This window comes from Polypterus senegalus, chromosome 3 (genome assembly GCF_016835505.1).
Source record: "Polypterus senegalus isolate Bchr_013 chromosome 3, ASM1683550v1, whole genome shotgun sequence".
Lineage (NCBI taxonomy): Eukaryota > Metazoa > Chordata > Cladistia > Polypteriformes > Polypteridae > Polypterus > Polypterus senegalus.
The window spans coordinates 25128007-25155621 of NC_053156.1; the positions used below are offsets into that span (position 1 = coordinate 25128007).

Sequence of the window (27615 nt, forward strand, 5' to 3'; positions counted from 1 at the left end):
AGACTGTAATTTGTGTTTGGTTTTAGAGAGAAATATGAGAGATCTCCGCATTGAACGGGCAATTGGTGTATGGAAAAGAAAAAAGGGATTTGACCGCAACACAGAAAGAACTCAATCTGCCTTCCCATCAGCTCATAACAGAATCCCCTACAAGATGGGGGTCAAGGGCATCAATGATACAGAGAGTGCTGGAACAAGAGAGGGCCACCACCCAAGTTCTCTCATCTGACAAGAAAACCAGACATCTGGCACTTACATGGCAGGACATAGATGTACTAGAGTCCTGGAATTTACAGATGCACTCTCAGCTCAGTCCTATGTTACAGTCTCCTATGTTAAGCCACTGCTACACCTTTTTCAAAACAGCATCTTGGCTCAGCAGCCAGAAGACACAGAGCTTACTATGTCAATTAAGAACAAAATTCTTGATTATCTGAGAGAGAAATTAGCAACTACTAGACATTGCTTCTTTTTTGGATCCACGTTTCAAAAGTTCATACATTCCTGAGGAAAAGTATGAAGAGGTCAAACACAGAGTTGTGTCTGAAGTGGAGACCCTTCAACATGATGAGACCAGTGCCCAGCCTGACTTAGCTGGGGAACTTTCAGAAGCAGCTGAAGCATCACCACCACCAGCCAAAAAGGAGAAGCGAAGCCTTGGTAGCTTCTTTAAGAGGCCAACATCTTTATCGCCATTGTCTGACAGAGATAAAATTGAAGCTGAACTTTCAACCTACCAACAAGCAGCTGAAATTGACACTGAGACAAACCCACTTGCATGGCGGAAAGAGCCTGAACCAATCTTTCCAACTTTCAGACACCTTGCAAAAAAATCTCTCTGCATACAGGCCACTAGTTCGCCCTCAGTAAGGGCATTTAGCACAAGTGGCAACATGGTGAACTGCCACAGGGCATCTTTAAAGCCAGAGGCAGTTGACAGACTTGTCTTTCTTGCACAAAATTTGTGAAATTGTGTTACCTGAATGCATGTTCTTGCCATATTATATATAATAATATATATATAGTGGATCTATATTAGTTCACAATTTGGACTATATTGTTAAGTCCATTACATAAAATCCAAATGAAAAATCCATTTTTATTTCCAGATTGTAATGTGACAAAACAGGACACGAATACTTTTGCAAGACATCGATGAGGTCTTCAGCTCAACTTCATATTTTTTAAAGTGTATCCAGTACTTCAAAATTCTCACCAGGTTGTGTCTCACAGACTAGTGACAGCAGAATACTAGCAAAAGAATGAATATACAACCATACATTAAATACAATATGTTGTCTGAAAGAAACAATCATACAGTCGCCAGAAGGAGAGGCTGCTGAATGGCCTTGTGGGTAAAACTGTCACCAAATCTAGTGTTGCAAATGCTAATGGTCCTGAATGAAGGAGGAAAAAAATGACAGTGCAGAACGCATGACATGTTTTTTAACAATACTTTTTGTCTGTCTTTGTGATGAAACATACATGAAACATGTGTTTGTCCAGGGAAGAAGGGAGTTGTGTGCCTGTATAGTGCCCTGTGGCATTGGGCTGTGAAGGTGCCACATCAGAATGTTACGTAGCGAGGAAGTTCAGATTCCAATGTGCACCAATAGGAGTATTAATGGAGACATCTAAGTAAGTCTGAATGAACTGGTGTGCCTTCTTGATGACAGCTGAGATGTGTTTTCCTGGCTTTACACAGCACAGTTATACAGAGTTATAGCCAACTGGTCTCTGGTTACTCTCACCCATTCTGCTTCCGTTCTTGTGAGCCAGAATTACAGCTGCAGCTTTCCAGTCATCAGGCTTTAACCTTCTGATGTGATTACTGGGGAAAACTTACCTAGGACTTTAGGAGTAAGAAGCCGCCTTTGTGGGTTTGCTATTCTATGCCCAGTTGGTAATTTCATTTTTAATCAATACCTGAAACTAATCCTCTGCTAATTGAGGCAATCTGTTGACGAATGATGACCTTCTGTTGCTGTGGTTTTCCTACCGGGGAATCAACAGGGAGGCCCCATTCCCTGTTACAGTGACACAAGCCTGCCAACTACTGCAGTCCTTTCACTTGTTGAAATTGGCTTGCATGCATAACTGAGAGCCCCTCATCCCCTGACTGTATCTGCTTTTGCCTGAGGATTGTGAATGACTGTTTACAATACTTGGCTCTCACAAAAAGCTCCACCACCCCTTTGACTTTTTCATTTTTTTACTTGACTGCAATACACAATCTAAATGTATGTAAATGGGCGTTTTCTGGCACTAATCAACACAAAGAACTTCATAGTGTCCAAGTGAAAATAAGTCTGAAAGTTTTATGAAATTAAGTATTAATAAAAACAAAGACAATGACTGATTCCACAAGTATTCATCCCCTTGGCTTCAACCACAGGCCTCTTGTGCCACCCAAGCACCTGTCCTAAGTTAGATGGAGACCACACTTATGTCTCAATAGCACAGTTCAAGTAAAAACAAATGCATACTATCTGTTAATAATCATTAATTAATTAAGCTCCCAAGTACTACTGTATATTTGACTAATGCCTTTATCCAATGCAACTTCCAGCAGCAGCATTCATTAAAAATCTTTACAAATACAGTATATTTATTACAGCTAAAGCATGGGCAGGTTAAGCGACTTGGTCAGGGTCACACTATGAAATAGAAATGTGACAGTGAACCAGCAATATTCTGGTTTAAAGTCCATTGCCTTAGCCTATACACCATGTTGCCAGCTAAGAAAGAAGAAACAGACAAAGAAAAACCAAAGAATTTATTAAAAAGCACCAACCATAAAAAGGAAATTATACAAGAATGCACTGAAGCACAGTATAGTCCAATTAAAACAAAAAATAAAAACTGAGTATCTGGATAAAGCAAGCATCAGGAGACCGCAGACACAGAAACTACAAAGTCAAGGTCGAAAAAACATTAGCCAGTTTTACACAAGCAAAAGGCAAAATTCAGCAAGCAAAATCTTCACTGTCCAGTGTAAACAACAACAACAACATTTATTTACATAGCACATTTTCATACAAAGAGTAGCTCAAAGTGCTTTACATAATGAAGAATAGAAAAATATAAGATACAGTAATAAATTAAGTCAACATTAATTAGCATAGAATAAGAGTAAGGTCCAATGGCCAGGGTGGACAGAAAAAAAAAACCTCCAGACGGCTGGAGTAAAAAATAAAATCTGTAGGGATTCCAGACCATTAGACTGCCCAGTCCCCTCTGGGCATTCCACCTAACATAAATGAAACAGTCCTCTTTGGATTTAGGGTTCTCACGGAAGGACTTGATGATGATGGTCACGTGGACTTCAGGCTTTTGATCCATTCATCATTGTTGGAGCATCATGATGCTTTGAGTAGGTGGTGGTGGCGCAGGCAGTAAATGCTACTACTTCATTAAAGCTCAGTTTCCACAAGATAGGTCACTGCTTCCTGTGGCTATCCTGCCTCTTTATTGGGTAGGTATGACCCAATGAACAATGTGGCCCTTGGCAGCACCTTACTGCGGTAGTGCATGACAATCATCTCTTTTAGAACATTAGAACAATCTAGGCAAGAACAGGCCATTCAGCCCAACAAAGCTTGCCACTCCAATCTACTTAGTTTTGAAAGTCCCTAAAGTCTTACTGTCTACCACACTACTTGGTAGCTTATTCCAAGTGTCTATCGTTCTTTGTGTAAAGAAAAACTTCCTAATGTTTGTGCGAAATTTACCCTTAACAAGTTTCCAACTGTGTCCATGTGTTCTTGATGAATTCATTTTAAAATAACAGTCTTGATTCACTGTACTAATTCCCTTCATAATTTTAAACAATTCAAAGTCACCTCTTAATCTTCTTTTGCTTAAACTGTTCAGGCCCAGCTCTTTAAATCTTTCCTAATAATTCATCCCCTGTAGCCCTGGAATCAGCCTAGTTGCTCTTCTTTGGACCTTTTCTAGCGCTGCCATGTCCTTTTTGTAACCTTGAGACCAAAACTGCACACAGTACTCCAGATGAGACCTCATCAGTGCATTATAAAGCTTGAGCATAACCTCCTTGGACTTGTACTCCATACATCGTGCTTTATAACCTAACATTCTGTTTGTCTTCTTAATGGCTTCTGAACACTGTCGGGAAGTCAATAGCTTAGAGTCCACTATGACTCCTAAATCCTTCTCATAAGGTGTACTTTTGATTTTCCCACCATCTATTATGTATTCAAACCTAACATTTTTACTTCCTATGTGTAATACTTTACATTTACCGACATTAAATTTCATTTGCCACAAATCTGCCCATGCCTGTATGCTATGCAACTCCTTCTGTAATGATATAACAGATATCAAATTATCTGCTAATTCACCTATCTTGGCATATTTGCAAACTTAACCAGCTTGTTACTTATATTCCTATCTAAATCATTTATATATATTAAAATAGAAGCAGCCCTAGCACTGACCCCTGTGGAACACCACTCTTAACATCGGCCAGTGCTGATGAGGTTCCTCGCACCATCACACTCTGCTTCCTGTGTCTGAGCCAATTCTGCACCCATCTAAAAACATCACCCTGAACTTCCACTTCTTTTGGTTTGATGCCCAACCTCTTATGTGGCATCTTATCAAATTCTTTCTGAAAGTCAAGATAAATAATACCATAAGCTCCACTTTGATCATATCCTTTTGTTGCCTTCTCTTTGACTAGGAAGGACTCAAACCGCCTTCTCTAATTCCATACAGCCACATTTCAAACAGTGTGCCTAAGAAATTTCCACAAAACAATCAGACAATACTTTTATAAATGGTTTACTAGCGTCAACATCATCTTATATAGCTGGGAATGCTGTGACACTTGGTTCAGAATTTTACAGTTTTTTCAAACAAATAGTTCCCGGGAATTATAATTTCCAGTAAGGCAATCTGTCAAGATTTACAGCCAAATCCACAGTAAAAAAAGTCAACAGTCTGGACTGGTCCCAAAGGTTTGGGCCTCAGCTCAATTCAATAACACATGGTCAGAGTTGAAAAGCAGTGTTTATGAACAGTACTCATTAAATGAGAAACATAAGCAATAAACTTTAGAGGTCATAAACTTTAGAGTCCAGATGTAAAAGCACATACAGATCTTCTAAAAGACACATGGCTATAATTTTTTGCTTCTGCCAGACATTGAGAGGTGGATTTGGCAGGAGACGATTGCTTATATAATCACTTGTTTTTCTACATGTTTATTAATAAAATTCTATTCATTTCAACAGCAGAGCTTTTTTTGTGATACTACCATAATCCCAATTACAATAATGATGCCTAACTTGCTCTCATCGGGCACAAGGAGGGACTTAGCCTAAAATACAACTAAAAAACACAAAATGACTGATTGTGCAAGTATTCACCCCCTTCAGGTCAGTATTTAGTGGATGGCAGCCATGATAGCCTTATGTCTGTTTGCACAGATCTCTATCAGGTTTGCAAATCTGGATACTGCAGTTTTCACCCTTTGTCCTTTGCAAAACTTCTCAAGCTCGGTCAACCTGCATGGCGACTGTGAGTGAACAGCCTTTGTCACATCATGCCACAAATTCTCAATCAGATTGAAATCTGGACTCTGAACATTGAATACTCACATTGTTGTTTTTAGGCCTTCCCGCTTCACAGGAAATGACTTCTCCAGTGATGATTTAAGGGAATCATATTAAAGAAAGCAGATACTTATGCAATCAATTATTTTGTGTTTTAATATTTGTAATTAATTTAGATCACTTGTCAGATTTTTGTTTTCACTTTCACATTAAATAGTCTTTCTCTGCTAATCCCCGTCAATGCAGCCAAAATTAATTGCATTATGAATTAATACTGTATAACATTGAAGTGTGAAAATTTCCAAGGAGATGAATACTTTTTATAGTCACTGTATAAATAATATTCTCAAACTCGCTTAATTCTATTTTGGGTTGCTAGTGGCCAAGACCCTATCTTGGAAGCATCAGACATAGGGCAAGAAAAATGGCCCGCTCCACTTCACACTCACAATTGACCAATTTAGCATTACCAAATATCCTAACACAATAACATTTGTTAGGTTATTGCAAAAAACAGAAGTGGGAGGTCATAATTTAAAACATATTCAAAGTATTATTCTGCGTGATGGAATAACTGCTTGTATTTCCAACCCCATACCCACAACTGCTGGGGTGCTGTGACCCAAAACTATGGATACATGGGGGGAATGCTGTTGCAAACATACCTCAGTCCTCTTGCGGATTGCTTCTTCCACAAGTGAGCGCGCTGGAAGCCAGGACTTGAAGTAAAAGTCAAGCCGATCGCGGAACTCCTTTCCTACCATTTCCATGGCCTTCTGGAATCCACTCTACAAAGAAAATATTAGCATGTTAGCATTGTGCTCTGCAAGAAATGCTCTCTCTAATATCATATTTTTCATTGCTGTTAAGAGCATAATTACTGTATGCTTCAGTGAGGTGACGGTACCCCCCCAGGCAAATAACACCCTTTCCAATCTAATGTCATATTACAAACTTTAAATCAATACAAGTCAAATTAAGGCAAGGTCTCCCAGATTCCAGATTCATGCCAGACTAGTGATTTGTAAACAAATAAGAAGACCTCTCAAATTTTCAAATCTACTGACCTTGTATGTCTAAACCAAGGTTATATCTACGGTAGCAAGGCCACGTTTTAGGTAGGAGTGTATAACAGAAACTTGTTTATAGCTACTGTTAGGAAGAAAGCACAACTTTTATTTAGGAATACACTTGGTGTCCATTATATCAGGGCCTTTCAGCAGCCAGTCCTGTGGCTACAAGTCCATCAATAACCCATACAGAAAAAGCCAAGTAGGTTTCAGTATTGTTCTGCCAAATGTTAGAATGGACAAGAAGCATGATTGGAGCCAGTTTGACTGTGGTATGATGGTATGACAGGAGGTGTCAGATGTGGGATGTTCAAGCACTACAGTCTCTAGAAGTTATGGAGAATGGGTTGGGGGGAACCCATCATCGAGTGAGCAGCAGTTCTGTTAATAAGAGAGGTCGGAAGAGATTTGCTGGACTGGTTCAAGGTAACAAAAAGGCCACAAATCCTCAAATTATAGCTCTTTACTGCAACAATATTGGATGCTGGAAAGACATCTGTGGACACACAACAAGTTTGACCTTGAAAGCAGATGGGCTATGGCAGTAGAAGACCATAATGTGTTCCATTTTTGTTAGCAAGGTGCAGCGGGTATGTGATCATAAAAGCTCATCAATTGGTAAAACTTTCACTGCAACATGGTAACGAAGGGTCTGAATTTGACCTAAATATGAATTCATGAATCCATGCTGTCTTGTGTCAACAGTACAAGTGAGATGGTGGTGAAAGGGAAATGGTGCAGCAACTTGTTTCTTTGCACACATTAATTCTAATAATTGCCAACTATATTTACATTTATTTGCCTGGCAGACACTTTTATCCAAAGCGACTTACAAAACAGGTAAACATAATTGAGTAACACTATGCTAGAGCCTGTTTGCTCAGCAAGTGCCCAGGTAACACAAGTTGATTGCCACAAGTGAAAGATGTAGTAACTAGTAAGTTTACAATCATAAACTAAAAATCGCTAAAGTAATTAAACTTAATGTAACATTAAATCAAGTATCAAATATGACAGAGCACAGAGCATTTTTTCAATCAATTAGACAGATATTCACAGAACAGATGGGTGTTCAATTGCTTCTTAGATACACCGAGGTAGTCAGCAGTTCGGATGGAGGTGGGCAGCTCATTCCACCAAGTAGGAATTACACAGGAAGAGTTTGGATTGAGACTTCATACTCCACAGAGACCCTCAGACACCATCACCAGACCCTATTCACTGGCAGACCCGAGTGGGTGAGAAGGAGCATAGCACCTCTCCAGTGACTCCATATATGCAGGTGTTGATCCATTGACTAGTCTGTAGGCAAGCATCACGGATATGAACTTAATGTGTGTTGCTACAGGGAGCCAATGTAGTGACCTGCAGAGAGCAACTAAGCATCATCTGAATGCCATAGTTTACCCGAGGGTTGCTGCTGATTGTAACACCCCTTTATGACCACCATCTAGCATTTTCAAATGACTAATGTACCAGGTCACTAGTGAACAGTCAGTTCATGGAAGATTTACTCTTTTGAAAGACAATTTTCATTGAGTTTTATGAATCAATTTGAAAGAGTGCAACAGGAGTGCTGTAGTGCATGTGTGATGCCGTCAGCGACTCATTTCACAGGTAGATGTTTAAAGTGCATGTGCAAGTACCACTCATCTGATTCATACCATACCGTATTTATTTGTTGAGCTCTTAAAAACACAGCATTACAACTGACCGAAGTGCTGTACAGTTACAACAAGCAGGACTAAAAGCAAAATATTAAAAACAAACATTAAGAGAGAATTAAAACAGAGATACTAAAAACAGGTCAGGGGACCAAATAAAATAGAGAAAACAGCAAAAGGCAAGTGGAAAATGAAACAGGTTAAGAATTAAAAGCCAATGTGAAGAAGTGCGTTTTTAGGCGAGATTTGAATGTGGCGACTGAGGCGGCTTGCCTAACCACTAAGGGCAGGGAGTTCCAGAGCCTGGGTGCACAGACGGAGAAAGCCCTTTCACCACGAGCTTTAAAACGTGCCTTGGGAACGGTTAGGAGCAGCTGATCTGCGGATCTAAGAACACGAGGGGGATTGTGACAATGGAGCAAGACACTCAAATAGTCGGGGGCTAGACCGTTTAATGCCTTATAGGTGAGGAGGAGAATCTTAAAATCGATTCTGAATCTAGCCGGCAGCCAGTGTAGGGTTTTTAAAATCGGTGAAATGTGTTGGATTCTGAATCATTACTGGCAAATTAGAACTCGGTGTCACTGATTATTCCCTTTTTCATTATATAAATGCAGTACATAAAGTAACAACACATTTATATTACAATATACTGTACATTTACTCTGTACAATTTGTTATTATAGTGGTCTTAAAGAGAATATACAGGCATAATATTAAACTAATATGTTCATTCAAGAGAGTTTAGTCACACAAAATTCAACTTTATAAACATATAATTCTAATTTCTCAATTACAGTATTTGCTTTCAACCTTACTTTGATGCATATTTCTTTATTTAAAAATAGCTCATTGACTGGGCAAGTGTCATTCATGGATTCTTTCGAGTTCAACCCGAATCATTACTAGAAAACAAGGTTCACGATTCTCCTTCTTTTTAACCATGAACTGAATCATTACTCACAAACACCTCATATAATTCTCATTCACTTATGATTATGACTAATGTATCGTCAGCCAGTCAGTCAGTGTCCAACCCGCTAGATCCTAACACTGGGTCACGGGGGTCTGCTGGAGCCAATCCCAGCCAACACAGGGTGCAAGGCAGAAACAAACCCCGGGCAGGGTGCCAGCCCACTGCAGGGCACACACACACCAAGCACATGCTAGGGGCAATTTAGGATCACCAATGCACCTAACCTGCATGTCTTTGGACTGTGGGAGGAAACCCACGCAGAGACAGGAAGAACATGCAAACTCCACGCAGGGAGGACCTGGGAAGCAAACCCAAGTCTCCTTACTGCGAGGCACTAATGTATCGTCTTATTTTAATTATGTATTTTAACTATGTTGTCAAGATTTGTGCTTTCAAACAGAATAAATGATCAGCATGTTCAATATATAATGTATAAATTATTTGATCATATATTTCCAATGCAGTATTTTATTTTTACTGCTGCTGGCTCCTGACTCTATTTATGAATCAAACAAATTTCAAGAAACGAATCACTCAAAATTGAATCAGTAGAGTGAAATGAAACGCGTATTAGTATATGTCATAAAGCACACATTGTCTCAAGGTGGTTCCATGAACATGACACCAACTACAGATTAATCCAAGGGCCTGAACAGTCCACAGGTCCACTCTACAGTGGGTATACCAAGTCTACACAAATCTGTTAAAATGGGAGGTTTTTGTAATATAAAAGACGAAACCAGATTAAAAATGTCAGAACTTTTTCCATCTTTATTCTGAAATTGCAATTTATACAAAGAAGGCGAAAACTACTCAGAAACGGTCTAGGAAAAAATCTAAATCAAAAACTTATTGCTTAAGTATGCACACCCTGTAATAATTAAAAGATGTGGCTGTGTCCAGAATCACGAACAGCATGTCCTCCCAGAACTGAAGACAAGGAACTGCATTCTTTGTCTGGTTTGGTAACTCCAGTGTATCTGACTTGTAAGGTCCGACAATGAATAGTATGCGCAGCAGAAAAGATCACTGTGGCCTCTCCACCCTACATCTTTATGAAGTGTTACATCCACAAAGCCTACATCAATTTGAAGGACTGTTCCACCCGTCCAATGGTCTCTTTGTCCAGCTATCAGACAGTTCTGTATCTTTCATATGTCTTGGTTATGAGGTAGGGTAGCAAGACAGAAGCATTTTCTCATGAAGAACAACATTCAAACAGACCTAGATTTTGAAAAGAGATGCGTTTTGTCCAGAAAGATGTGTGTTAGGTTCATCTAAACGAGTCCCTTCTGAGTTTGTGCAGATATCTGTGAGTGCCCTGTGATGGCCTGAGGATCTGTCCATAGTTGGTTCCGGTATCATGCTTTGCATTAAATAACAGATACAATTCAAAATTTTAACGTTAATTTTTAAATATTAACATGTTAGTTCACCAATCCAGTTAGCTGATCTAACCATTTAACCATAAGGTCCGGCTTACTTGTCTGAACTTATCATGACTTACAAACCTGAGCGCACATTAAGATCTCAAGATGCCGGTCTTAGGATTCCAAGGATTAATAAAATAACAGTGGGAGGTCGAGCTTTTAGTTACAGAGCCCCTAAACTGTGGAATGGTCTTCCTGCTTCTATAAGAGAGATGCCCCTTCAGTCTCAGCCTTTAAATCCCAGCTGAAAACTCACTACTTCAGTTTAGCATATCCTGACTAGAGCTGCTGATTAACTGTACAGACTGCATCTCTGTTGTTAGTTGTTAGCACTAAAACATAAGTAACATGATAGATAGAATTGAATACTAACCCTCACCTATTCTGTTTCTGTTCTCGGTACCCAAATGTGGCAATTGGTGCCACAGCCCACCTGCCAAGTTGTTTGCCTGCCTATGGTAAAGTTATCCCTGATGGAGGATCACAGGAATCATGGGAAAGAGGGGTCCTTTCATCGGAGCAACGTTTCAGCCGTGGAATGGCCAAATGGGGAGGCAGCTTGATGGATGAGGTCTCCAGAACTCTAAAAATATCCAAATCTTATTATGTGATATCATCTACTGTTAAATTCTGCTCCGTACTTCTAAACTTTTTATTATTATGCTGTATTAAGGATTTGTTCTGTTCTGTGTATTGTGTTGTATTGACCCCCTTCTTTTGACACCCACTGCACGCCCAACCTACCTGGAAAGGGGTCTCTCTTTGAACCGCCTTCCCCAAGGTTTCTCCCATTTTTCCCTACAAGGTTTTTTTGGAAGTTTTTCTTGTCTTCTCAGAGAGTCAAGGCTGGGGGGGATGTTAAGAGGCAAGTCCTGTTAAAGCCCATTGCGGCACTTCCTGTGTGATTTTGGGCTATACAAAAATAAACTGTATTGTATTGTATTGTATTTACATTTAAATCCCAGATGTATTTACTTTATCAAGCTTTTTAATTGTTTCTCCCTGATGCATTCCTGATTTTTTATATATGTTTTAGTATATTGATTACGGTCTTGTTTTATGCTATTTTTACACATTGGCATAATGTTATTTATACCTAATGTATAGTTCCAAACATACTCTTGTGTAAATGGAGCACTTAAATAAAATCCTTGAATCCTTCACTTCATATATTTGAACCCAGCCTCTTAAAAATGAGAAGCAGCAACACTAACAGCTGTGCCACCACATATTCATGATACTTCCTGTTGCTGGGTTTACCAAATTAAAGGATGAAAAAAATGATATACGATAGTTTACGTTTTTTTGACAGTATTGCCATATAGACTGACGCCAGTTCTGAGACAAACTTTGCAACCTTAGCTGCAAGCTGGCGAACAGCAGTGTGTTTAGCAAACGGGTGACATTACTGGCAGAATTCCAAAGCAAGGCCGTTTGATGTTTGCTGTTTAATAATCAGGATGTATGGCTATGTGATAAACTTCTCCAGATAGTGTTCTCTGCTTTGCTTTGGGTATTTTAGTCCACCATTTGATTGGCTTTCAACTCTGCCTCTCTCTTTTGCGAAGCACGTAGGAGGCAGGCAGCAGGAGATCTCATATTCACCTGCTATTACATCTGACATTATCCTCTGCTGTGCACAGTTAGATTGTGGGCAGCAATAAAATTTTTCTGCGGGACTTCACTCTACCAGATATGCTGCTTCTGAAATGCAGATTCACAGTGGAGAACAGATTTTTCTATTGACCCTGGATTTGTAATAGACACAGTGTGAGATGGACTTAAATGGGATTGTCACTGTTCTGCACACTCAATAAGTTCAGCTAAACTTTGGTCTCTGACAGTTTCTTCAGTGCACAAGTAATGTCAATACTATTCAGGCCAAGGGTGTTACTGTGCACCTGGATTGGAAATATAGGTAAGTTCATGTGAAAAAGTAAGTAACGTCATGTGGACAAATCAAGATTTGATCTTCATGTAAACAGAATCTATAGATAAAGGTGGAATACCATAAAAATCACAATGCCACATTTGCATTTTGTAGTCAACTGTATAATTTAAATAAACATAAATGCAAATTTTACTTGTGGGAAAATTAAGTCCACCCCCACATTTATCACTATCTCAAATTAGAATCAGGAGCTCCAGATCAGGTGAAAATAATTAGAATATCATCACACCCTGTTCAGGGATTGGCCCTGCCTGGTGCCCTGTGCTTGCTGGGATAGGATTCAATTTCTCTGTGACCCTGCCCTGGATAAGAGGGATGTGGAGATGGAGAAGTTCTTTTCTGAACTTGTCGTATTTAAACCTCAGACATTTAGCTATATTTGCTCTCTGTTGCTGAGGTGTGTTTTATCACCACACCTAGATCAAAGGAGTTCTCAAAAGCCTTCAGAAAAAGGTTACAGATGGAAGGAATTTAAAAAAAAAAGCTTCAAATAACTGGAAATCAGCCATTCTAACGTCCAGAAGATTATATACAAATGTAGAAGATTTGAAAAAAGGCTGTCAACCTGTCCAAGTCGGTCTGCCCCAGCAAGTTCAGCCCGAGAGGAGTTCACAAGATGCTGACAGAGTGCCACTTGGTAATCTAAGAATACTGAATGCTTAACGTGAACAAAGTCATATTATTGTTGCTTTCCTAATATTTGTATTCTGCTTTCTTACACATTGGGCATATGTATCCAGCAGGGGGCGGTAGCTCCCTTGTTGGAATAAGTTCTTTTGTAAATTGCGGCATGTTACATAAACCAAAACTACAGTATATAGATATGATATTAAAAGGCGATATCCCTCCCTTAGTGATATGTCGGTAAGAAATCACATAGGAGAAATAACTTAGCATTCTTTAATGACGGTTTATGCGGCATAACAGATGAGGAAGCCATGACAAGAACCCAGTTCAGGAGTGGGGGCCTGATGTGTAGAGTCTGTCATTTCCGGATCAGATGATGGTATCTCCCATCCGTCCATCGGCTTCAAAGGTTTGCCGCGCAATGTTCCAAGGATTTATACTCATTCTTCACATGCAGGCTCCACTTAGGTAAATCATGCCATTCCAAACAAGGAAAAGAAGATCCAATATCATGCTGACTTTGACACACAGAAATGCCCATTTCGCAGTTAGTCCTTAACTTGTCTTGTCTTAAAAAGCTTACCTAGCAGTTCTTATATGGTGAACTCCTGTGAGCTAAATCTGGCTTTGTGTTAGCTGTACATGTGATTAGAAAGGAAAAGTAGATTTAAAATATTTGCACAGAGCACAGTGATATATTAAACTTGTATTCGGATTACAGCATATTATCTACAACACATCAATAGATGTGGAAGTGTCTAGATACCTGGTTACAGGTGTAAGAGAAAGAGGGAAGTATTGATCTAAAATTGCATCAGCCCTGACAGTGTGGTAAGAGTATGGGATTTGGGTCATTCTGTTATGGTCCATATAATAATGAGTGTAAAGAGGAGAATAGGATCACTCTAGGTCTCTACCACAACAAAACACTTGCATTTAGATTTCCTTACAGGACAGAATGACTCATGAAGCCTTTCCTATTCTTTGCAGTGGTTAACAGGATGAAACAAATTGGGTTATTGAACGGTTTTTAGCTGCCAATTGTTAGGTGCCAATTGCTCACTGACAATTATTTTATTTTCCATTGCCTTTCCTACTGATCTTTTATGGGCCATCTCGTGAATTTAGATCTATTAATCACATCTAGAATGGTGGTTTTTTTTTTGTAGTAGTATTTTCGTTTTTATAAGTTTCTCTTGTGGAACATGACCCGGACATAGACAGGTGGACACGTTAAAATCACCCCACACACGTTTATTATAGTGCTCCATATATACAAAGTGCTCAAACCCCCAACGTCCTGGCCAACACACACAATGCCTTCACTTCGTCAGGCCGCCTCTTTTCCTACTCCTAGACCTCGTCCTGCTTCCACCCGACTCAAGTCTCTGAATGAAGGGAGGCGGCCCCTTTTATACAAACCCGGATGTGTTCCAGGTGCTTCCCGGCAATCTTCCATCAGCACTTCCCAGTGTGGCGGAAGTACTGGCTGCGTACCTGGAAGCACTCCGGGTGTCCCTGCACGTCTTCCCCCCAGCACTTCTGGGTGTGGCAGAAGTGCAGAGGTCCAGGGCTCCTAAGGCATCGGGGCGACCCCTGGTGGTGACCACGGGCCCCTACAGGGTCGAGCTTCAAAGCTCTGTACCCATGGTCACCATAGCAACCAGGGTGTCCCGGCTGGGTCGCCCCCCCAGGCATCTGCCACACTCTATAGCATTCCCAGTGATACTCTTTTTTTGTGGTGAGTACTGCCATTTTGTGAGATTTTGTTTAACTGTTGCCATGGATACTCTGGGTAACATGTCACTTGGGATGTCACTATCTGATGGAATAAAAGCCAACTGCTGCCATCAGTACCCTATCAGAGATTGTGGATAACCAACTGAAAGATAACCTCCAAGACAAAAAAAGAAAAAAAACATGAATTCAAAGTCTCTGGCTTTTAAACCTTTGACATGTCTTTGACTTTGTATTTCTTCCCTTGTATGGGCACTGCTTGGTTCTCGTAGTATCAGAATTGATCTTTGCTTTGCTTCACTACTACTCTTGTTCTCCAGATATATGTGCAGCACATGTAGCACACCACTGACTTTCAACATATTTTACAAATCACAGTTTCATGGTAAATATTTCTTTTAACTGAAACCAACCCACCTCAATAGGAGCAAAGTTAAGCCATGTTGGCCAATTAAATCTACAGTAGTGCATTCGAAGCTAGAGAGTATTTCTGTGTCTTTATCTGATCTCTTGTCACCCAATATTTCTAATCATTAACCGTTAATGTTAGTTATAGTGTAATAATGTATTACAGGTACTGCATCAAAACATTGAACACCAAATAAATCATTTGACAGGCTTTGGTATTGTAAGAAAATTCTGACTTGCTTATGCAGATGTGTACTTGATAATTCAAGGTGGCGTTCCGTAAGCATAACAATACTGAGGTCATCACAAACTATATATCACATCACCCACTCCTACTTGCCACAGATCTGCCCCTATTTGACAAGGATTATGGCAATGTCATATGCCAGCATGAGTGTGCCGAATACACAAGAACAACTAGATACACCCAAGAGGTCACAGCAGGCACAATCCCGACACTGAGCTAATGCTACCAGAGGTACTTGCGGCAGCAGGCAAGTGTGGATTGTATATAATCAGTAACAAAAACTATACAAATAATAAAATTCTTGGTAAAAGTTGCCAGCTATACATCAGCCTTACATATATTGTACACTTTGTAAAGCAACATGTTTCCCAAAGCAATGAACAGGCCCACTGCATCAGCAGTTGGATTAAGACATATTTTTGAGAGGAAATAATACCTTCAGAGACCAAGTGATGTTCTGCCACTGTAAATGAACAGTTTTCATTGAGGTCTGGATATTTTATCTTGATGATATTCTCATTTTTTTTTTTTTATTGTCGCAAGCTAGGATTATGGTGAATAATAATTCAAAATCAATAATGCTTATTAAAATATAGAAATGCTTAACTCAATAAAGGGAAGTCTACTAATGCAGTGTTGGTCAATGCATAGTGTTTTAATAGTGTGGCTCTATTGTATTTATAAATAATTAATATTTTTTATTACAAAAGAATTAAATATGATCCTAACTAATTTCATTTTCTATATATTATTCTAGATAATAATTTTAATCATATTTTAAAAGATATTTCGAGTCAATAATTATTGATTTTAAGGGACTTAGAATCTCAGGTGTAATTTCCTTTTTTAATATAGTCCATTAGTTTTCTGATTAGCCAGCTCAAGGTCATGAGAGCCAGTGACTAATCTGATAGCAATGGTTGCCAGGTGGAAATCATCTCTGAAAAAGGTGCCAGTTCACACTAGGGCACACTTGCTTATAAAAAGCCAGTTTTAATTTGCCAAATGTTTAACAGGCACATCTTTAGGAAATGGGAAGAAAACACACAATGTCAGAGAGAACGTGAAAACTCCATTCCCACAGATGGAACAGTTCACCTACATTACATAACATCAAGTGGCTACCATTGTCATAGCGGTAGGGATGCATTCAAAGCACTGACAGTGTCTGTTTTGAATTTTAAGTATTTTATAAAACACTAGCCAACCCATGGCGTAGCATACGCCGCATAGTTATGTATTGATGGGTGAACACCTCCTGAAAGACACAGTTGTCCAAATGGGGTTGGTTTTGAGGATACGACTATAGGTGAATGAAAAGATGCAAGTCTGGAGAAGGCAACATACAATACAGCGTTTTACACGCCGCATACAGTGATTCACATCACCGACAAATATGATTCTTCTTAGATGGTGCTGTTGCGTCCACCCGCGCTTCGAAGCACACACACTGCCTGGTAATGTGCCCGCTCGCAAAAGCAACCAACAGAGACCCACCCACCAACTGTAAGACCATGGGACACCCCTCGCAAACTGTTCTACACGCCACATACAGCGATTCAAATCTGCGAAAAACAAACTGTTTTACACACTGCATACAGCGATTCACAGCCATGACATGATTTTTCCTAGATGGTCCTATCGCGTCCACCCTTGCACTCGAAGCATACACACTGCCTGGTCATGTGTCCGGTTGCATGCCACGTCCACCCTCGTTCTCGAAGCATACACACCGCCTGGTCATGTGTCCGCTTGCAAGAGAAACTCACGGAAAGCCGCCCACCAGCTGCCTGTGTGTGTGCCTCTGTCTGTCTCTGGCGCTGCCTGTATGTGTGCGCGGCTTTTTCTTGTGGTGTCTCTGTGTGAACTGGTCAGGAACAGAGAAGGTCAGCTGCTGAGAGAGCGTCTCGACTGTTGCAGGGCCTGCATTGGTGAAGCAGGTGAGACGGTAATGAAAAAGAGGCACAGGGCTTATTGGTTTTTAAAGACTGCTTCCTTCATTGTGTTTTAACTTCAGTTTTAAAGGATTGTTTTAAGGATCCCATGGGATACCCCTCGCAAACTGTTTTACACGCTGCATATAGCGATTCACCTCTATGAACATGTCAACATGTGGCTCAGAGGTGCATGTGGACTCTATGACAGACGAACATAAATGACGCCGTTTTTCCTGTGTCGTCGTGTCCAAGTTGGTGGGCATGGTTCTGCAAGTTGTTGTCGTATCCAATGGTCTTAGAGTTGGTGGGCGTGGCTCCTTCCTGTGTGCGCCATGGGTGTCTTACTTGTCGGCGGCTTAGGGAATCCACGCCCCTTCCGGTGTGCTTTCCATGGGTGTCTTGTCTTAGTGAATTATATATATAGATGCTTTTCAAATGCAATTTTGCTGAAAGCTGTAACCAGAATGTCATTGTGTTATTAAACATAAGAGGGTCATTTGACTTGATCAGGCACCAGCTACAGTGCATATTGTGTCCTACGTAAAGGACTTGTTTTTCTGCTTCTCATCATAAAAGTTGGTATGTTTTGAAAGGAGCTCATTGCTATTGTTCTTTGAAACATACGGCGTTTTGATTCACCACCTTAATGTTAACATATTTTCAGTGCCAAAATTACTTGTCTTAAATAAAACATGCAACTCCCAACACCATACGGTATATACAAAAATTACTTTTGTGCGTTTAATTTACACAAATATACATTACATCACCTGGTTATACGGTACACATGTCCTGTGTTATTTTAGTAATGTAGGAAGGAGGCCACAGTCAGGACGCAATCCTATGACCCTACTCTATCATGCTTCTCCTCTCAACTCCATCCCATTAGTAACAAAGTACTGTACATATGAGTAGATTTAAAGAGTGAAGAGTCTTCCAGCTTACACTATAATAAGAAATATTATAGAATTTTAATTGCTTCTCAAAGTGCACTTGCACTTCAGTTCTTAGAGCACTACACAATAATTACAAATACAAAATGACTAAAAGACATGTAACCCACACAGAAACGCATCATGCAAAATATATGTCTTTAATCTATTGTTTTTTTTTATCAGTATGCTGCTGTTGAAGTATGTGAATTTCCCCTTGGGATTAATAAAGTATCTATCTACAGTATCTATATAAATAAATATCACAGGAAATCACTTTCTCAAGCCCGCTTATTAGATTTCAGGATTAATGAGAGATGGAGCCTATCTGGAATGGGCACATGGCAGGGAACAGCCCTGGATGGGGTGACAGTCACCTAGGTCCAACATTTGTAATGACACATTCAAAAGTAGAGAAATAAAATGGAAAAAACTTTGAAATAGTCAGTCAATTACTATAAAGAAAACAGGAGGATGAAATAGGTTCAGCTTCAACAGCAACAATAACAAGGGTATGCTTTGTTAAAATAAGTCTTCGGTCATGATTAAAATGTTTGGAGCAGCAATGGAAAAATTCAGTTTTATTTTACTGAAACACAAAAAAGATCAAACATTTGAATTGATTACATTGCTGCCTGGGGGGGGGGGCTCAGTTGTCTTGCAAGCTTGCATATTATAATCGTTTCAGTTAGTCAATAAAAGGTGTCACTTTGCTTAACTTCTCATTGCATCCATAATGGCTAACACTGTACAACAACCTACTACTTCTAAGAAGGCTTTAAAGAACAAGACAAGTGTTACTAGGCCTTTGGACTAAATGCTGAGCGCACACTTTGTCATGTATTGCTAGACAGCTAATGGCTATGAGAAACAATAGAAATATAAGAATGATAGTGGAAAATCTGACATAAACATCTTCCAGATAGATAGAACTTTTTTATTGTCCCTGGGGAAAATTTGGCTTTTTACAGAAGCTCTTTAAATAAATAAATAAATACACACCGCTCTAAACACACACACCAGTATGACTATAAAGTAAGGAAATTCAAAACAAAGAAAGAAAAGTTCAGACTTAGCTGTCACAGTCATGCATTATGCAGGAGTTGTATAGTTGGTATAAAGGAGCCCCATTGTGTTTTCTTGATACATTTCTGAATGGCTGAAAATCCTCAGTGTGTCACTCAATTTTGTTCAAAGTCTCTCCTTCGCTACGACCTCTAGGGGGTCCAGAGTGTGTCTTATAACTGAGCTTACCCTTTTAATTAACTTGTTGATCTGACAGGCCTCTCTTGAAGTGATGTTACCAACCCAGCATAACACAGTGTAAAAATGGCTATCATCTTACATGAACGTAGTATCCTAAGGAAAAAGAGCCTCTTCTACTCTTTTTATATCTCTTTTCCAAGACCAGTTCAGCCTGTCATTAATGTGGATCCCCAAGTACTTGTAGGAGTGGATTACCTCTACGCCAAACTCTTTGAATAGTGACCAGACATAGAGGCTCTTGGGTATGGCGAAAGTCAATAACCAGTTTCTTGGTTTTGCTGATGTTAAGATGCAGATAATTCACTTTGCACCAAGAAATGAACTTTTCCACCGACTCCTCTCCTCTGCCTTATTCCCTTTATCAATGCACCCCAAAAGTGCAGAATCATCTGAGAAGGTCTGCAAGTGGCAGGAAATTGGTGTTACAGTTAAGAGTGTGAGGATACATAGTAAAAATAAAAGGAGACAGGCCTATTCCTTGTGGTGCTTCAGTGTTGCTCCCACTGTCCTCGAGTCTCACAAACTGCGTCAGCCCGATAGATAGCCCATTATCCTTAAGCTCATCCATCTGCATATCTCACAGTTTACTCCTTAACAGGGATGGCTGAATGTTACTGAAGGCAATGGAGAAATCAAAAAACACAATCCTCACAGTGCTGCCAGCTTTATCCAGGTGAGAGGAGGAAGCTCTTCATTAAACAATTTTAGGATTACTTTCTAAACTGCTGTTAAGAGGATAAACTTTGTCACTCCATGGCCATGAAAAAAGAAGGTTTCCAGAATGGATATAGGTATACGGAGATGGCACGGGGATTCTATGGTGTTTAGTTTTACTGGCTCATTGTTAAGTGTTCTTTTTTTAGTTCAATAACTCTTGTAAGTTATGGTCCAGCTTCAGAAAGAGAGTTACACAACACAAACCTTTTACCTAGAGGATGGGTTCTGAAATTTTTAATCTGATGACTCAAATAAGAAAACCAGTACCATACTGGGAACCAAGAAGATAATTACTACCATTAACGACAGATGAGCCCTACATATACAAATAACAATTGCCCTACAATAAAAATATCTTGCATTTAGATTGGCACAAATTTCTCACATGAATATTACTAAAAGAATAATGAAGAATGCAAACATATCTATACTAATAAAAGGCAAAGCCCTCACTGACTGACTGACTCATCACTAATTCTCCAACTTCCCATGTAGGTAGAAGGCTGACATTTGGCAGGCTCATTCCTTACAGCTTACTTACAAAAGCTAGGCAGGTTTGATTTTGAAATTCTACGCAACGGTCATAACTGGAACCTACTTATGCACATATATACGGCCATAGCCTGCAGCTCGGTCGCTGTGTGAGGCGGAGTTGCGTCCCCCATCGTCACGCCTCCCACATAATTGAGTGCCTGCCCATATAAGGCCATCCGTCAGCAGCTATCCAATAGACACGCAGCCGTGAAATATTCGCAGATGAAGGACTGTGCTTATGCAAACGAAGATGAGATGGTCAGGGATAGACTAGTGTTTGGCACAAACTCAGCGAAAGTGCGAGAGAAACTTTTAAGGGCCGGGTCTGAGCTAACATTAAATAAAGCCATGGACATCGCAAGGTTGCACGAGATAGCACAAGCACAGCTGAGAACCTTCAATGCATGTACTCCGAGCGGCTCACGTGAACTGACTTTGCAGGACTGGGAAAGGTAAACCTGTGCATGCAGTGTGTGATGTCTCAGATAAAGAGGAAGACGAGCTGTTTATTGATGCAGTAAGACAAGGAACAACCCTCTGAAGCTCAAGAAGCCTTTGTAGACATATCAATAGGAAAGCAAGGTGTAAAGCTTAACTTTAAATTGCGTTCATAGACACGCTGCCGCTAAATATTCGCAGGCAAATCCACAACTTAATACCGGGAATGCCTGTTAAACATCTTAGATTCACGAGTACCGATTTGGGTGGTGAACATTTCGATGAATGAAACCTGTTATCTTTACAACGGTTAACAAACACGGAATGTAACTTGAACACAACACATCCTCCAAATACGAACCTGATTGAAAGAAATAATGATAATCAAATCCTTGATGACAGCAACACTCATAACAGTGACAAAACAATTACATTGACAATCATGTTACGTTATTTTTAAAATGTTTCCTTTTCTTTTTCATAATTTCTTTAACACACTACTTCTCCGCTACGAAGCGCGGGTATTTTGCTAGTATTTAATAAGCCTATAACTATCTTTCAAAACTGAGAATAAAAACTGAGAATTCTTAAGGTATATCACTGCCAGTGGGGGGGAAAAAAAAAAATATATGGAATGAAAAGCGTAAGTAGCATCAATACTCCAAATTTAACCCCATGTTATGATAGCAACTTCCTGTGAACCCCATAAGCGGGTACCATTCCTTCCTTCAATCTTATGGCTCACTGATTCAAACTGCTGTTGAGGAAGGTCAACCCCAATTTTCTGCAGTGCTGTAAAATGGTGCCCACAGTTGTTTAGTGGCAGCCTCAGTAAAACATTTCATTAGTGTTCATCACACAATGCAACATGAAGCTGCAAAGACCCTCATTCTCTCAGTCTGGCAGGTCCTTTGACAAACGTGCATGCACACAATGTACTCCCAGAATTCCATAAGCAACAATTTAGACATTCATTTTGCCTTGTCAATGGAGTGACCGTGATCCTATTTACAAGACAAATAAATAGAATACCAGTCTAAAAAGACCTGGGTCTTTGACCACTGCCTTCTTGCCAATTAAATTTTCATTATTGGATGGGTTTGTGGTGGTGACAAGGTGGCTAGGGCTACAGCTACTATTTCTAATTTTCTAACCTCCATTCACTGTGACACACAGGTCGTGCCTCTTTGGAGAAAGGCTTTCAAATAATTGGCAAGGCACCTGCAACTGAAACGTGCCAGGAAGTTAGCTGAGCAGCAAGCTGCAGGATAATTAGCTTCATACGTGCTGTTTGATCGTCTTGATTCCGGCTGGGCTCAGTTTATGTGGATGCCGTGATGTTTTGCTAGTGTCAGATGGCGAGATTGCCTGGCTGTATTTTGGTTTCAATATAAATCATATTTTTATACATTGAACATCCTCTGGTTTGACCTTCAGACTAGTGTTGTGGGGACTTCTGTAGGAAACATTCATATTACACTGATTAGGTGTAATAAAGTATGCAATGAGGAAGATTTAACACAAGTGAGCTAACTCTCACATTTTAATTCAGTAATTACATTTTTAGAAGTCTTTATTTGTGTCTGTTTCTGACTGTTCTGTATTATCATCTTACATCATCTAACTTTACTTACATATACTTACTGTAAGTATATATTGAATCATCTTTGATGTTTTGAAATATACTCCTATTTTCTTGGTAGAACACCAAGGGAGCTATATAATATACACTTTGAATGGGAAGTGTCCTTGGCTACAGCTAATCATTCCAGCCAATCTGACAACAAACCTCTAAATTTATATCTTTAAAAGAAAGCCTGTTACTTAATTGCACAACTTATTTTACATTTGGTCTTCCGAGCGGTTTATTTTGTTGTTTAACTCTATTCTATTTTAGTCTTTCTGAAAGGTCCCTCTAAAGTAGTAAATTTCGGTGCAGCAGACTCCCAGGCTGATATGTATTAATTAGTACCTGTCAATTGCCTCAGCGTCAGCTCATCAAAAGCGACCTACCTTTCAGAAAATACATCTTTCGCTTGAAACTCTGAATAAACACGGTCCTATGATCTCAAAAGCAATGTTATGGAAAAGAGGAAAATTCACCCTGCAGTGATCTTTCAAAAGCGGGAATAGGCAATCAAGAAGCACATTTAGGCAATAGGCTCAAGCTGATTGTCAGAATGGCTGCAGAAAAAAAACTTCATGGATTGCTGCCTTTATTTAATTTAGAGCAAACATAGATTTGTAGTAATAAGTGTCAGGTTCAAATAAAGCAAATGTCTGAATTTGGGTCCCAGAGCAGTCCTCTGACATAACTGGCTAGCAGTGCAATTTTAAGGACAGCTGCATGCTGTCAAATTATGAGTAGCTCTTTTAAGGCTATACTAGCATAAACAGAATATTTTAATTTATAATAAAGCTCTAATAGCTTGGGACTTGTTTAACGAGAAGAATGTTTACGAATAAATAAAACAATAATGGGAAGCTATGCTTTTAGCTACAAGGCCTTAAGGCTGTGGAATAATCTGCCTGGTTTTGTGCGGGATACCCCCATCAGTCTCAGGCTGAAGACTTGCTACTTCAGTCTGGCATACCACAATCGTAGCAGCTGATTAGCTCTTCATACTGCAATTCCATCTGTTAGTTATTTGCACAAAAATGATAGCTTGGCAATCATTTTAAACAGTTACTGCTACCCCCACCCTTATTCTGTTGCTCTTCTCTATACCCTTTTGTGGCACATGGTTCCACTGTCTTATTGCAAAGCTACTTCTCCTAACTATATGGAAGACCTTAAGATTAAACAGTAAAATGATTTTACTATGCATACTTCTTAATTCTTAACTTCTTCTGAAGCACTTTCTAAAGATGCTGTTGATGGACTATGTTATCACAACTGTGTCTAACTCTGACTATGACTTTGTCCACTATTGTTGATCATGGACTACCAGATAATTATTTTGCATAATAATATTGTTGAGTGAAATTTTTCTTTTTCACTTTCAAGGAAAACAGCCTATATCCGAATGATAACGTTAATACACATGATCAAATTTCTTCATAATATCCCTAATGCAAATGTTTTACATAAAGAATCGGAAGCATGTAAACATTTATACTGAAATCTGAACTTACTGACTCAAAACAGACAGATTTAATGTTAGTTTTACTTTTGGCAAATTCTACTAAGCATTGGAAGGTCATGTGGATTGTACTGTGCCTATCTGCCAGCATGACACAAAGGCTCTGCAATTTTTACCATGTTTTATGCTTATGTAGGCGTGTGAGGGAAAACTTTCTGTGTGGGTTTATGAAGTGTTTCTGACTATGCCTGCCTATGTAACTAAGAAATTCGGTACCATTTGTTTCCAGCACATTTACTATGGTGATGATGAGATAAATATAATTAACTCCTTTTAATTTTGTTCCCTACAAGAATGTATATGTAAGAAGTTTATATTTAATGATGAGATGCTTGCCAATGTGTTTTAATCAGTTAAACTATTTTGGATTCTTTGTATAACTAAAGATACAGGGTGTGTTTGAGATTATACCATTTATCTGTATGCTGATTGGTACAACTGATGTATTTACCTGTGTTAGGCAAATTAATCTTGCTAACCTAAGATACTCGTCAGTAAGCTCACAGAACTTACCTGTTGATATGCAGGCTCCATTGGATTCAATGTTATAATAAAGGATTTCCATTTTGTACTCAGTTATTTAAGAGTATTTTATAAGGGAATTTCCACAACAAGGTGGTTGGTAATTTAATATTAAGATGTGCAGAATGCAATGTCCTGTTTGCTAATGGGATATCTTTTTCTTTTTCCTGTTCTTTCCCTCTGTCTTGTTTGCTCACTCTATGTCACAGCTTATTGGAAATGGGTTACACAGTAGCTTGTTACACATGGTGGCTTCTACCTGTTTTGTTTGTTTTTACTTGTTTCAATTCAATATGTGAAAAGGGGAATAGAGTAAAAGGGAATTGGAACAGTGTGACAGTTGTTAGTTTACATGTGTGACTCTCACCTCCTATTTCGGCAAACACCAAGAATTAAGTGACCAATGTTAGGAAGGACAATGGTTACAAATATTGATCATTCTTTTGTAGAGGGATTCTGCAAACTCTGAAACAGAAGGTACACTTCTGTGCACAACGTACAATGCATTTAAGACAGCAGTGACTGTGGTCACAATAAGTCACTAGAATATGAAAGTGTAGATTTAATTTACTCTGTAAAAGAAAACTACAGTACTAAACACAAAAAGCCCTTATGCTTACAGTTGGAAAGCCACAACTATGTTGGCACTTTAGTGGGAACAAAGAGAAAATACTGTAAGAGCACAAAACCTTAAATTTTTTTTTTTTTTTTAAAAATCACAATCTTCATGGCAAAATACAAAACTGAACAGCATATCACTCTGTGTCCAACCAGCCTACCAATACACCTGCAGGCAGACTAAGCAGCTCAGCAGCATGTAACACCATCAATGCTTATAATGGGTAAAGCAGCAGGAGCCCACGGACACCAGCTGTTGTCATATATGTTGATAAATGCTGCTTGTTCTTGTTACAGACACCATAGTGTCCTGAATCTGAAAGAGTTCTGACATGTTTTATCTTAGAATCGAAGACCTATCTCCTTCAATTATTGGTCAAGAGTGCGATCTTCAGTTCAAAAGTGTGATCTTGTTTGAGGGGGCTTACTGTCATGGCCAACTTTCATTTTCTGTATTTACCAACCAATATTTTAGCAAAAAATGCATGTGTTTTTCACATTGGGAGTATAACACTAGAGGACTTGACATGTGGATTATGCAACTCAAATAATGGGATAACTTGTTTTTTATATTGTTTGCTATTGTCTAACGCTGGTCACCAATAGGCTCTTGTTCTATCATTATTCTCCAGGAAAACATGACATTATTTTTTTTGTCACAGAAATCACAACAAACACAGGGAGTATGTAACACATAAAAAATATCATTTTTGGGTGGATCATTCCTTTTAGGACCAGTTCTACCAGTGTATCACATTTTAATCTACAGCATTTTCAGACAAAGAATCAATTAGTATTTCCGCATTCTATTTAAACAGTCTGTACTGATCACCATTTCTATTTCTTATTGGCAAATAAAAAATTGTTAGTGTTATTAATCCTGCAACATATTTATTCTTTACTACCATAAAATGTTTAGGTATGCATAAACAAGAACCAAGACCTCTTCTGAACTGAAGATTAAAGTAAAATATTATGAAATTTTACAAATGAGAAATGATTCATTTCTTCAAACTTGACTGGTTAGATAATAGAAAAAATGCCATGACATTTTATTCTGGCAGTCCTTAAATCATTAGGGTTTATAATTCACCAACATAACTTGTGCCAAAAACTCTCCGCATTAATCTACTTTTTCAAATTTCAACAAGTGTACACCAAAAGAATCCTGCTATATCGGCTTTAGAATTGTCTAGGCCAGAGTCACCAAGTGCATCCCAATAATACATGACAAGTCCTACGCGGAGGGGCTCATAGCCCTTTTTATCGTGATCAAAACAGCTGCATGGAGACATAAACCAGGATTTCAAAATTCTCAAAGGTTTCAAAAAAGTTGACCAAGCAGGATTCTGTCAATTAAACAGTGTATCGCGTACTTGAAGGCACCTAGTGGAGACTAAGAAAAGTGCATTTAAGACTAGAACCACTATGCAAAAACACAACACCGCAAAAATTCATAGGAGTCTGAAACAACGTAACGAACCAAGGAAGTGAAGCAAAAACATCGGCAACTCTTTAAATGTATCTGGATGAGAAATGTGGACCACCTAGTTGTTAGCTAAGCAAAGGATGTTGATTATCTCCTGTCATTTATTAAAGGTCTAACAAGAGTGTAAAGCCTTTGAGCAAGTATGATACATTGTAGCAGTGCTACCACGGGAAGAACTCCATTTCCCAGCAGCCCCAAAAGGGATTACCCTCACTGGATGACTGAAGTGAGAACAGGGGCTGCTGGGGGTGAGGCCAGCGGGAAAGTTGAAAAGGGAGTCCAGCGGAACAATGAGAGGGCTGTGTAGCCTGTCTGACGTGTCAACTTAAAAAT

The 27615-nt window shown here is 39.2% G+C and overlaps 1 protein-coding gene across 1 annotated transcript in view; it reads right to left on the reverse strand.

The window, feature by feature from the left end:
- The window catches only part of myg1 (myg1 exonuclease), an 83723-nt gene that overhangs the window by 27413 nt on the left and 28695 nt on the right, over positions 1-27615 (reverse strand). Inside the window, exon 5 of the mRNA XM_039746812.1 lies at positions 6242-6364. Within this exon, the coding sequence (XP_039602746.1) occupies positions 6242-6364 (123 nt within the window). The remainder of the gene's footprint in view (positions 1-6241; positions 6365-27615) is intronic.